General features: G+C 41.8%; 1 protein-coding gene across 7 annotated transcripts in view; it reads left to right on the top strand.

Moving 5' to 3' along the window:
• Positions 1 to 10,316, top strand: part of pnpla6 (patatin-like phospholipase domain containing 6) — a 54,718-nt gene extending 44,402 nt beyond the window's left edge. For all 7 annotated transcript variants that reach the window (XM_080520304.1, XM_080520300.1, XM_080520302.1 and 4 more), the window contains 6 exons: positions 1,901 to 2,049; positions 3,132 to 3,284; positions 5,707 to 5,823; positions 5,900 to 5,987; positions 6,243 to 6,388; positions 8,400 to 10,316. In XM_080520304.1, coding sequence (XP_080376430.1) covers positions 1,901 to 2,049; positions 3,132 to 3,284; positions 5,707 to 5,823; positions 5,900 to 5,987; positions 6,243 to 6,388; positions 8,400 to 8,474 — 728 coding nt within the window. In that variant the 3' untranslated portion in view covers positions 8,475 to 10,316. The remainder of the gene's footprint in view (positions 1 to 1,900; positions 2,050 to 3,131; positions 3,285 to 5,706; positions 5,824 to 5,899; positions 5,988 to 6,242; positions 6,389 to 8,399) is intronic.
• The last annotated feature ends 1,730 nt before the right edge of the window (positions 10,317 to 12,046 follow it).

Below are 12,046 nucleotides of genomic sequence, written 5' to 3'. Positions count from 1 at the left end.
CTCGGTAAGTAAATGCTGACTTAATGCAAATTAAGAGAAATTCTGTGGTAGCATTGAGTTTCCCCCCCTTTCAACAAGGAACCAGATTGAATTGTTGAATTTTCCAGATTCTTACCATCCAAGCTTGCCGTCATTATCATAAAAACTGAGTTTGTTGAATCAAATTAAATCTTTGAAGTTCATTTGATGGGGAAAAGTCAGTATTTTTAATATTCTGAGACTGTGTTTATGTGTAAATGTTGATTGAGGGGAATTGTCACTCTGGAGAAAAGTATTTACCATCAAACAGCCCAGTGTCACATGACAGAAGAAATGAAGGCGTGTTTGGGGGAAGAAAAGCAGGATTGCTTTACATTTGAGGAACAGTTCAGAGCTACACACACTGGTCTCTTTGGTGATTAAACCTTTCTTTTCTGCTCAAGATTTTTCATTAAAGGGGCTGGGTGATAGTGATATTCATGAGTTTGCAGCAAATACTATGGTAATAAAACTAATTATTTAGAAATAACCAAATAATTAGTCTAGGCAAACTGATCTATGAAGGGGACCTTCTATGCTTCCATTTTTCTGCGGGTGGGCTAGCATTGAAATTATGAAAAAAAAGTAATTTATAGAAGATTTTGGCGCAAGCAATATCACCTTGTCGCTTGTTTCTTTATATGCTGAGCAGCTATAGGTGAAAGCCCTCTAAAGTTACAAGCTTGTAGGTAAATGAGCAGTTTCCTGATCTTTACATCATGTAAAGCTCTAGTTTGTTTGGAATAAAAACAGAAATGAGCAGAGGAGGCCCCCTTCAATACAAAACTAACTGTTCTTTTTGGAGTGTATTTAAAGTACTATGCTCTCTTTAGTTTTTGTCCAGGGAGCTATTTTAGCTGTATCACTCAGCCCCACAATCATATTTTGTAGTGTTTAATCTTAAAACTAGAATTTAAGTTTGGTTTCAACTTGGGGGATGAAGAAATGTGTTGTTTGTGTGGGGAAAAAGCCAATTATTTTCTTTTGTCTGCACACCACCCAAATTCAAATCTGTGCTACCTGCCAGCATTTGACTATGTGCCACCCAGAGCACATATTGCTGCAGTGTTTACGGAACGTAAAGCAAAACCAGCTGCTTTTATCTTTGAATGTGGCGTGCAGATGAAAACTCCCCTGAGTCTCAGTGTGTATAAGAAGGATAAATAATACACTCTGTACTGAGAAAACAGACTTATTTCACAAAGCTCCAGACTGGCGTCTCCCAATACTTCATTTGGTCTGGGAATCATGTCCCCTCCGTTTTGTCCCAGGAGAACGTCATTTCTGAGGTTTGTGGAATATGTTTTTTGTGGGGCTTTTTTTTCTTCCGAGCAAAAAGATTGATCCAACTAGAGGGGGCCTCCAAAAACCAAAATCTCTCTTTGGAGAACTCTATTGCTCCCAGTTCTCCCTGAAGAGTCTGATTTCATGATTGCCTCTCATAGACTGGATCAGTGCTTCGGGCTTGTGGGATGTTCTGTTTGTGTTTTCGAATAGACTGATCACCACAAAAATGCCCACAGCAGTGCTTGACACCAACAAGTTGATGAATGGTCATGACATCAGGCCCTGTGTCTGTTGTAAAAAAAAAAAAAAGTACCGTTTTCTTTTTCGTAAATTACACTTATTTGTCTCTAATTGGCAATAAATCCATTGGAGTGTGTCCCTCCACATTAAAAAACGGTGTTTTTGTGGTGTAGGCCTGTTGGAACATCATGCCTCCTAAAGTGCATGTTGCCGAGAAACTGTGTTGATCCTCAAACCAATTTTGAATAACAGGATTTGTGGTTTTATCATCCCTGCTTGATCTTGTCCCGCTGTGTTCGTATGTCTTGTGTGATTGCGTGTGTGCGTTTGAATGCCGACGTTGCACGTCCAACAGCGGACATTGCGAGGAACATGGGTGCCAGAACGGTCATCGCCATCGACGTGGGGAGCCAGGACGAGACCGATCTCTGTAACTATGGCGACTGCCTGTCTGGCTGGTGGTTACTGTGGAAGAGGATCAATCCCTGGGCAGAGAAAGTAAAGGTAGCATATGGCTTGGCAGCACAATGTGCGGGAAGCTTTCTAGAAAAACACTTATCAGAGAAAATGTGTTTAATTCAGGAGAACGGATAGCATTTGGGTCAAGGAGCTTTAGTATTTATTGTGGACCACACATATTCATACTGTGTCACAAGCGCCAGTGAGAGAGGAGCCTGACGGCAAAAGGAATACAGCAACATCCGTTCATACGTCTATCAGTTCCTCTTTATTACGCCCTGCTCAGTGTGGGGTTGCAGTAGGACTTTGGAGCAAAGAAACCAATCTTCTCTCTCCAGCCACATCCTCCTACTGCTCTGCAGTGTTCTGCTCTTACAGCCAGTCCTGGGTCAACCCCGGGACTTCTTACTTTGATTTCTCCCAAGCACCTCAAAGCCAGACGACGTAGTGGTGTTCTAATCAGATAACCAGACCACCTCAACTGGCTCCTCTCAAGAATGAGAGTCACCACGTTAATGTTTTTATGTCAGGTGAGGCTGTAGAAGTCAACAAAGAGATTTGCTTCACAGCTCAGCTGCTGCCACACTGTAACCGAGGTGATACCTGAACATGCTCTGCATCACGGTGTCAGGTGACGCCTCACAGCAAGAACATCAGGTTGAGGCTTGGAGGCTTTTCTGTGTGGAGTTTTCATGATCTCCCTGTGAGTGCCAAGTCTTTCCCTTGTGCCTGGACCTCGTCCCACAGTCCAAACATGTAGGTTTGATGCGCATTGGTGGCTTTAAAATCAAGTATTGCCTTCCCAAAGCTGCAAAAATGTCTTCCTGAATAACAATGTGCCCGAGACTGTCAGACGAGCTCCCAAAGCAAGTTTTGTACCATTCCTGCAAATAAAGGAAATACTTTTCATGTTCGCCGCTCACTATTACTTAAGTATTGGTGTCACTTTTCATATTGAAAACAGGTTTGTCAGCTCAGCTAAAACACCCAATTTAAGTTTTGAATGCTTCTCATTGATAGAGCACACTGCCCACTGTGCTTCAGAAACAAATAATTATTAAAAAGTATTTCTCATATAGTGGTAGAATTGTGCCCAAATTAAACCATCAATCTTCCCACAACTGCAGGTGCCCGACATGGCAGAGATCCAGTCGCGGTTGGCCTACGTCTCATGTGTGCGGCAGTTGGAATTGGTGAAGAAGAGCGCCTACTGCGAGTACATCAGACCCCCCATCGACCGCTTTAAGACCATGGACTTCGGAAAGTTTGATGAGATCTATGTGAGTTACCATCACACTGCGGCCCGTTTTCAATACTTCAGCCAATCTCTGCACTTGTGAATGTGAAATCACCAGATAGCCTGTACAGCATGAGTCAGAAAAGAGTTGCATAACGTTTTGTGTTAATATTACGAAACTATTATAATCTCCAGATGTGGACGTTTTTTTCTTTCATTGTCATTCATTCTTTTACATCGTGACTTTTTTTTACAGTTTTTTTTAACAATATTAAATTAAAAAAAGACAAACGGTGAGGCTAAAAAAAGGACAGGATGGAATGTTCATGGTGAAATGCTTGTTTTAATGTACCACAGTGTCCAGGCCTCAATGATGTCAGGACCCACCAGTCCATCATTTTTTAATCAATCTGTGTAATTTGATCCCATCGATTACAGGTTTATAAATACCAAGAATATGACCCGACTTATTCAGTGGATCCATCCCATCATGCTTTGCACTATGTAGGGATTTCTTACCTCAGAAGGACCACTCGCTACCATTGATGTTGTGCGGTCCACCCATGGGGTACCATCTATGTTGCGTTTGCCAATTTGGCTATTGATAATGATTAATAATTATTGAAGATAGTTATTAATTATGTTATTGAAAATTTTAATCTAATCTGTATCAGAACCTCGGAGCTCCACCTGTCTTAACAGGAAATGATAGACAATTCAGTTCTATCAGTCTCATAAGATATACTAAACTGTTCATCAGGAAGTTGAATTAATAGTTACATTAATTACAATTAATAGTAAAGCTTAAAGGATTTTGGAGTTCTTGACACAGAAGAGTCAACATTTCATTCACCTTTGTGCTCATTAATAAAACAGCAAGTATGATTCCAAAAATTATCTTTATTTACAATGAAAACAAATAAACACAGTTTATAACAACCTATATACAGCTGGGTATATAGATAGACTGGGTGGGGAGAAACATACAATACCCTTGTTAGTGCTACATACATTTCTTTTTTTTACAGTAATCACACTGATCCAAATATTTTCCAACTGTTATGAGATTAAACCAGCCTGAGCAGTACTATCTGGACCAGGGGTCTCAGACTCGCGGCCCTCGGGTCAATATTTTGTGGCCCTCTGCTTCTAATCAAAGCTTTGTGTTAGTGCGGCCCGCGCATTTTTTTCTCGCACGCATCTGGGGGTTTTATATTTTTTAACACCTGTGGGCTCCCGTAGCTCAGGCTCGCGAGAACAGCGCCAATCACTTTAAAATGTTTGGATGAACGATTGGAAGTAAAATATCTTGTCAACTAATGCTATACGGTTTTATTTAGCCCCAGCCATGTCTTTTTCAAAACCTGTCGTGAAGAGAAAAGTTGGCGATGAGCACAGACAATTTCAGGAGAAGTGGGAGCTGCAATATTTTTTTGTTGAGCACAGGGGCATCCCAACGTGTCTAATATGCACGGATAAAGTTGCGGTGCACAAGGAGTATAACATTAAACGTCATTACTCAACTAAACACGCTGAGGAGTATGCAAAATACCTGGGAGATGAGCGAGAGGACCGGGTCGCCAAACTTAAAACATGTCTACTGAGGCAACAAGATTTTTTCAAGAAAGCCAGCAAAGAGAGTGAAGCGGCTGTCAAAGCGAGCTACGTGGTGAGTGAGATGATCGCTAAAGCTGGAAAGCCGTTCAAAGACGGCGAGTTCATCAAACAGTGCATGTTACAGGCTGCAAGTATAGTCTGCCCGGAAAAAAAGGCTCAGTTTAGTAACATCAGCTTTTCAGCCAACACAGTGGCAGAGCGCATTTCTGACATGTCAGGTAACATTTATGATCAACTGCGTGAGAAAGCTAAACATTTCCATTCTTACTCACTCGCTCTTGATGAGAGCACAGACGTCACTGACACGGCGCAGCTCGCAATACATGTCCGTGGTGTTGATAACAATTAGCCATCAATGACAGGGAGGAAAAACGGACTTGTAGCACTTGTTGGAAGAAAACTGGAAGAGGAGGGTGTGGAAGATGCTGCTCTGCACTGCATTATCCATCAGCAGGCCCTTTGCAGCAAAATCCTGAGGTTTGACAATGTGATGTCTGACGTCGTGAAATTCATCAACCACATCAGATCCGGGGCTTTAAAGCACCGGCAGAATCTACTGTGTGTCCAGCTCTGCACACTCTCAGTCTGCACACGGAGTCTAAGATTGAGACTGTGGCAGTATTAGACTCCAGGAGCAGAGGGGCAGACTGAGGGAGGGAGAGCGGCACAGTGCGGAGGTTCGCGTGGATGTGAATCCAACGCGCAGACACAGATTGGTTGAAAACATGGGATCGGTGTCCCTGACTGTTAAAATGCCACGACTGAGTAAGGTCATTAAAAACATTTCAATGAAATTGCAGTCAACCCAATCTCGTGCTCTATTTGACTAAAATGACTGTTTATTTCAGGACGTTGGATTCCAGCACGGTAAGCTCCTATTTACCGGCTGGGCCCGAGGGGACATTATCAAGAACATGCTGAAAGACCACCGTTCAGCTGATTACAACGACAGCAAAAGAACCGATGTGAGACGCCCTCAATACTTTCAAATCTCAGGGGAAGTCATGCAGAATAAATTGACATTCCGTCTTTGTGTGTCAGTCTTGCACATGTCCGGGAGCCGACTTCACCGACCTGGCAGAGATCGTGTCTAGAATTGAGCCGGTCCAAAGCTACGTGGCCCCAGAAGGTAAGGCTCATTACTACCCAGGAAGCAATCCTCGGGAATATTCTCCTTTTTTTCTTTTTTTTACATTCATTTGAGGCACATCCACTCGAGGTTCCTCTCGAATCATGACAGATTTAATCAGGGCCATAAATAAAGGGGTGTCATGGTGTCTGCTCTCTTTTATTGAAACATAGTGGAAACTGTCCCTGATGCTTTATGGGTGCTGTCACACCATGAATCCTCTCCGTAATGTCTCCCCTAAATCTCTGCATTCAGCCGAGGAGTCGGACTGTCTGACGGAGTATGAGGAGGATGGGATGGACACAGTGAGAGAGGAGGAAGGCGAGGAGGAGGAGGACGAGGCAGAGGACCCTGAGGACCACTCCCCCGGAGAGTGGGGACAGAACGGAGTATTCCAGACTGTAAGCAACTCTTTAAAACAAAGAAAAATATACACTGACAAGTACTTGTTCTAAAAGATCCCATTACATGAGGAAGTTACTTTGCATTTTTGATTAATGTTGAGATGAAGGCAGAAGAGAAATATTCTACAGGTGTCTTCATATAATAATAGACCATCACCAAGAAGTATCTTATTGTTTTGTTCCAAAATGAATAAATTCATTCATAATTGAGTCTCATTGGTGCATTTACTCACATACAAGAACTTCTAAAAAAATAAACAAATTACAAGACGATCAAAAGTTGAAATTTTCCCCATGATTCAATTCAAATGTTGACAATCACACATATTGTCAACAAGTTTCATTCTCATCAATAAATCTAGTTAAAAGTCATGATCACCCAAAATAATGTATCATAAGATCAGAATATTTTATAAGATCAGATGTTTTTTCATTTTTTTTTTTCAATTTGGTCCACATAAGTCTGTGTAAAATTACTCAACTTAACCATTACTCTCTGTATTAATACACTTGTCCTTCAGATTAAGCCTGATTCCTTCATTACAATGTGCTCACAAGATAAATCCACTCCTCTTTTTGTCAAACTGTTTTAATTATCATGACTTGGCTCAACTTGTTGTGACTTAAGCGACGGTCACAACCCACCCTGCGTGTTTGTCGTCCGGATGTTTTTTGGGGAGGCCTCGGCTGCCACGTTTTTCTGAAGACGTGGTGAGGGAGTGGCAAGAGCAGGGAGCGAGTATGTCAATGCAAGGTGTAAGTACGTGGTCCGCACGCCACGCCTGGCCATGAGCAGTTGCGTGCGTCATACAAGTGGTACGTGAGTTGTACATGTTTACAACATGCTTACAACGTACCATCTTTGTGTGATTGCCACATCATCGTACGGAAGCCGTACTTACCCATGCTCACCTTACGTGAGTAAGGTGTCCTTACTTACTCGCAAGTGTGATGAATGTGAGTTTTTCCGCCAGTGTATAGGCATTAGCGTGCGGTGGTGTTTCAGTAAAAAAATACAGCCCACCACCACCACCACACATTTTGTCCTACAGTAAATACTTAATCCGAATCCAATGTAAGGCCACTATTATGCATCAGTACAACATGACAGCTGATCAACAGCCACAACACATCAAGACACCACTGTGCAGCTTCGCCATCACATCACTTTCCAGTGCTTCCAACAGTTTTGCACGGATGGGGCGCACTACTGTCATGCATGTGCGCTTTGTCTGTGTGCAGGACTGTATGGGAAACACCACTTTACTATCAAAAAATGGCACCAAATGCCAGCAGCAGTACCAATCTAATCCAGAGGAAGTTAAAAAAAAAAAACTGGCATCACCATCACTTGTAGATTAAATCATCCTGCTGGAAAATGCTGACAAAGCCTTTGTTGGTCTGAGTTAGCGCATCCATTGCTGGTGTCGGTCTTCCACGACTCACAATTGAAAAAGGTCCTGAAGCAGGTCCAATATCGTATCATCTGATCTTGCTGTTAAATTAGCACATCAACATCTGATTGGTTGATGATCCTGTCACTCAACATTTTAAGCCAATAGCAGCGTCCAGCTTCCATCAGAGGCTAGCAAAGCTTTCTTCTGCTAGCCACAGCAGATGAAAGGAGTTGTGATGCGTTTAGAGGGCATAGGAGATTTGGGGTTCACAAAATAGAACCAGTCGTCTTCTGGATAAAGTTGCTCAAGTCACTAATTGATTCCAGACACATATTTCAGAATCACTTTTTAATTATTAAAAAACAAAAGCAAAGTCATTTTTGACAGAGCTCGCCCTGCTACACACCACTGGGTGTAGGTTTCATCTCAGATAGAGGACTTATTATAAGCAGTGAATTATTTGTAACATTTCTGTGATCTAGGGTTCAACGGAACCAGATGAACAAGTTTGATTTGTCCTCATGGTCTTATTGTGCAGCGTTAGGGATTCACACTTGAGCAAGCTGCTCCCCGTTGACTCCTGAACCTCCTGCTTTTCTTCTGCCCTGCAGGACGAGGAGAAATCTGTTCGGCAGCGCAGGAAACTGGCCAGTGACTCCAACACCTCAGAGGTGTCCGACTGCTGACAGAGGGCTGCCAAGTCATCGCAGGACCACAACAACTTATTGTCCAGGCTGGAGCCGCCAAGGTCATGCTCAGTGTCTGCAAACTCCCAAACTCAGAGCTCCCCCCCCCCCATCTGGAAGGACAGTCTGCTCTTCATCCTCTCAGCTACTGGTTTTTTTAGCACCTTATTTCAGCTTCAAATGACTTTCTCCTGAAACCTCTGGACAGGATGTGAAGGTTTACGCTGCTGGGGTTTTTCTCAGACACTCCCAACTTCACATTGAGCGAATCACAACGTCTGCATGTCTCTTCAGTGTCTCTCCGTCTCAGTGGAGTCCTCACTGTGTGTGTGTGTGTGTGTGTGTGTGTGTGTGTGTGTGTGTGTGTGTGTGTGTGTGTGTGTGTGTGTGTGTGTGTGTGTGTGTGTGTGTGTGTGTGTGTGTGTGTGTGTGTGTGTGTGTGTGTGTGTGTGTGTGTGTGTGTGTGTGTGTGTGTGTGTGGTTGGTCTGGAAGTGCAAAGCTGTGATTTACTGAAGGGGACAGAAGAGAACAGAGATGGAGGAGATGGTTAAGTTTGATATCACATGTAGAAAATTTAACAGACTGATGGACAAGAACATTAAATCATAATATATTTAGAGAGAAAGATGTGGACCAGGGCTGTCAAATATTCATTTTAATTTAAGATTACAAACAACCTGCAGCTTTTCCAGTTTAAAATCTTTTGAACTTGTCCACACGCTGTCCATTTCATGAAAAAAAGTGCATTAAATGTGAACATTTTAAAATCTTTTTTTATTTGATTGTTTTCCTTTTATAATGGTTCGGCCCAATTGAGATCCAAGTGGTGGGGCGTCTCTGTAGCCCTCAGACTAAAATGAGACCGACTGGAGAAGGTTGACCTCTAAGTGAAGACAAGAGAAGAAGGTGGAGCCATGCTCTTTTTATTGATTCTCTCTTTTAGTTCATTTCCTGCACAATAGAAGTGAATGTTGTGTGTGTGTGTGTGTGTGTGTGTGTGTGTGTGTGTGTGTGTGTGTGTGTGTGTGTGTGTGCGTGTGTGTGTGTGCGTGCGTGCGTGCGTGCGTGCGTGCGTGCGTGCGTGCGTGCGTGTGCGTGTGTGCTTCAACTTTTAATCTTTGAGACGATGCCTTGTTAACCATTGTTCGACCCAGCGTGAATATTTTGATCGACACTACACGACCAACTAATGTGTGACTGCGTCTGCTTGTACGAGGACACACACACCACATACACACACCACATACACACACACACACACACACACACACAGAGTGTACTCAGGGTTCCTGCGTATAAGTTAAAACATTTTTTTAAATACAGCTCATCTACCAACACATTTCAAGAAAAAAAATATCGAGAGAACTCGTTTTGATTTTGAAACTACGCAGAAATCCTGAGTAATCTTAAAGTTGTCATGGTCAGAACCTCACTTTTTGTAACACTGAATTGATATGGACCTCCTGTAATGGGATTATATTTTAAACTATGTTAATAGTATAATAATAATATGTATGTATGAGGTGGAATTTTGTAAGCGGATGCTTTGCTGCAACATAAGGGAACTGAAACAAAATGATGAAAAGTCATTTGTTCCTTTAACATAACTTCAGTTGTGATGAACAGTTGCCAGACTTGCTTTTTTTTTTGTATTAATTTACATGTGTTAACTATTGGCTTTTTAAATCAGGTAGGGGAGATCTTACATGAATTAACTTGGCTTTAGCTGTTTTGCACTGAAATATTTTAAGTATTTCTGATTGTGAAGATGTTTGGTTTAACATTACCATCCACCTTGAAATGTCAAGGGAGTTAAGAGGTTATAATTTAATATGCATATTTAAAAAATAAAAATGATATGCACTATCTCGTGTGTTTCATCTCTTTTTACATCTTTTTATTTCACTTTGAAAACTGTCCGTTCTGGTGATACAGGAAGTACAACTGGTGAGATGATATTTATTTGTTTCTTTACTTCAGATCAAGTATTATTACGTTCTGTAGTGGAAACAACTGAGTCTGGAACCTTTACGTTCTGTAGTGGAAACAACTGAGTCTGGAACCTTTACGTTCTGTAGTGGAAACAACTGAGTCTGGAACCTTTACGTTCTGTAGTGGAAACAACTGAGTCTGGAACCTTTACGTTCTGTAGTGGAAACAACTGAGTCTGGAACCTTTACGTTCTGTAGTGGAAACAACTGAGTCTGGAACCTTTACGTTCTGTAGTGGAAACAACTGAGTCTGGAACCTTTACCTTCTGGAGCTCATTAAACTGCTGGTTTTTCACCGAATTAAGTGTGTGTGTGTGTGTGTGTGTGTGTGTGTGTGTGTGTGTGTGTGTGTGTGTGTGTGTGTGTGTGTGTGTGTGTGTGTGTGTGTGTGTGTGTGTGTGTGTGTGTGTGTGTGTGTGTGTGTGTGTGTGTGTGTGTGTGTGTGTGTGTAAGCCGTTATGGCTACACATGAAGGGATTTAGACGATGGATTGATTGATCAATGTGTCTTTCTCAAAAGTATCAATTTCCAATTCTGCTTCAACAAAATATGAACAAACTGTAAATACATTTCTATATGGTCTATATGGTCTGTATGGTCAGTCCATTTTTTTCTGCTTTTATACAAATAACTGGACTGTGATATTGTTGTGACAATAAGGATGAAGCACCTGCTGACACATAAGCGACAGGGGTAGTATTTAATTTTTAACCCCAGAACATGAATGTTGGATGATTTTGACCCAGGACCTTATTGACATTTGATTGTGCAAATGCTGATTCTGAGAATTATTTGCATTTGTCTGTAACCATTGTCAAAACAAAAATCAAAGATTTTAAGAATGCACACATCTTGAGCATCTTGTTTCTCAAGATGGAGATTCTTTCACAGTTGTGATTCCCTCCAGCAGAGACGGTCCGTGTTCTAGTTTGATCGTCCATATCAGTAGTTTACTAGTTGAGACTCACTCCTGATAGCATCCAATTCCTCATCAGCCCACTACAATGTCATTCTCTTGATTTTCTTCATGTTTATAGCATTTTGCTCGCTGCATGTCTGTGTGGTTTCATTACAATATCAAGCAACAGGGCCCTCCGGTGGTCTGGCATACTAACTGCATCATTGTCAATATGTCCACAGCTGCAGTGTAAACGCAACACTTTTTTTTAACGGATTAGGTGTTGTCACATGAAACATCATGTAAAGGGGCCCTAATGTATTTAAACACTTTGGATTTAATTCACATTTTAACATTTCGATCATTACTTTGTCCCCAACTTTGTCAGATGTTCCCGATCTGCAGTGTAGAAGGAACAAACAGCTCTCCTCGGTTGAGAAGCCTCCTGTAATCCAATTCTTTTTGAAGTCATGACCACAGTTTCTTGCTTACAATTTATTCAAACTTGCACTGCTTGTACGTTTGTTTTTTTTACTACGGGGAGTTTTATGAGATGATTGAAGAGATAGTTTCTTCTTGATCTTGCTTCAAGATCATTGCATTTGGCCCCTTGGTGGAGGAGAAGAAGCCGTTATTTCAAGTCGTGTCAAGTTTTCTTCCATTTCTCTGAACTGAGAGCGAG

Source organism: Blennius ocellaris (assembly GCF_963422515.1).
Source record: "Blennius ocellaris genome assembly, chromosome: 3".
Classification (NCBI taxonomy): Eukaryota; Metazoa; Chordata; class Actinopteri; order Blenniiformes; family Blenniidae; genus Blennius; species Blennius ocellaris.
Note: the sequence above shows the minus strand (reverse complement) of the source record. Positions and strands in the feature narration are given on the sequence as shown.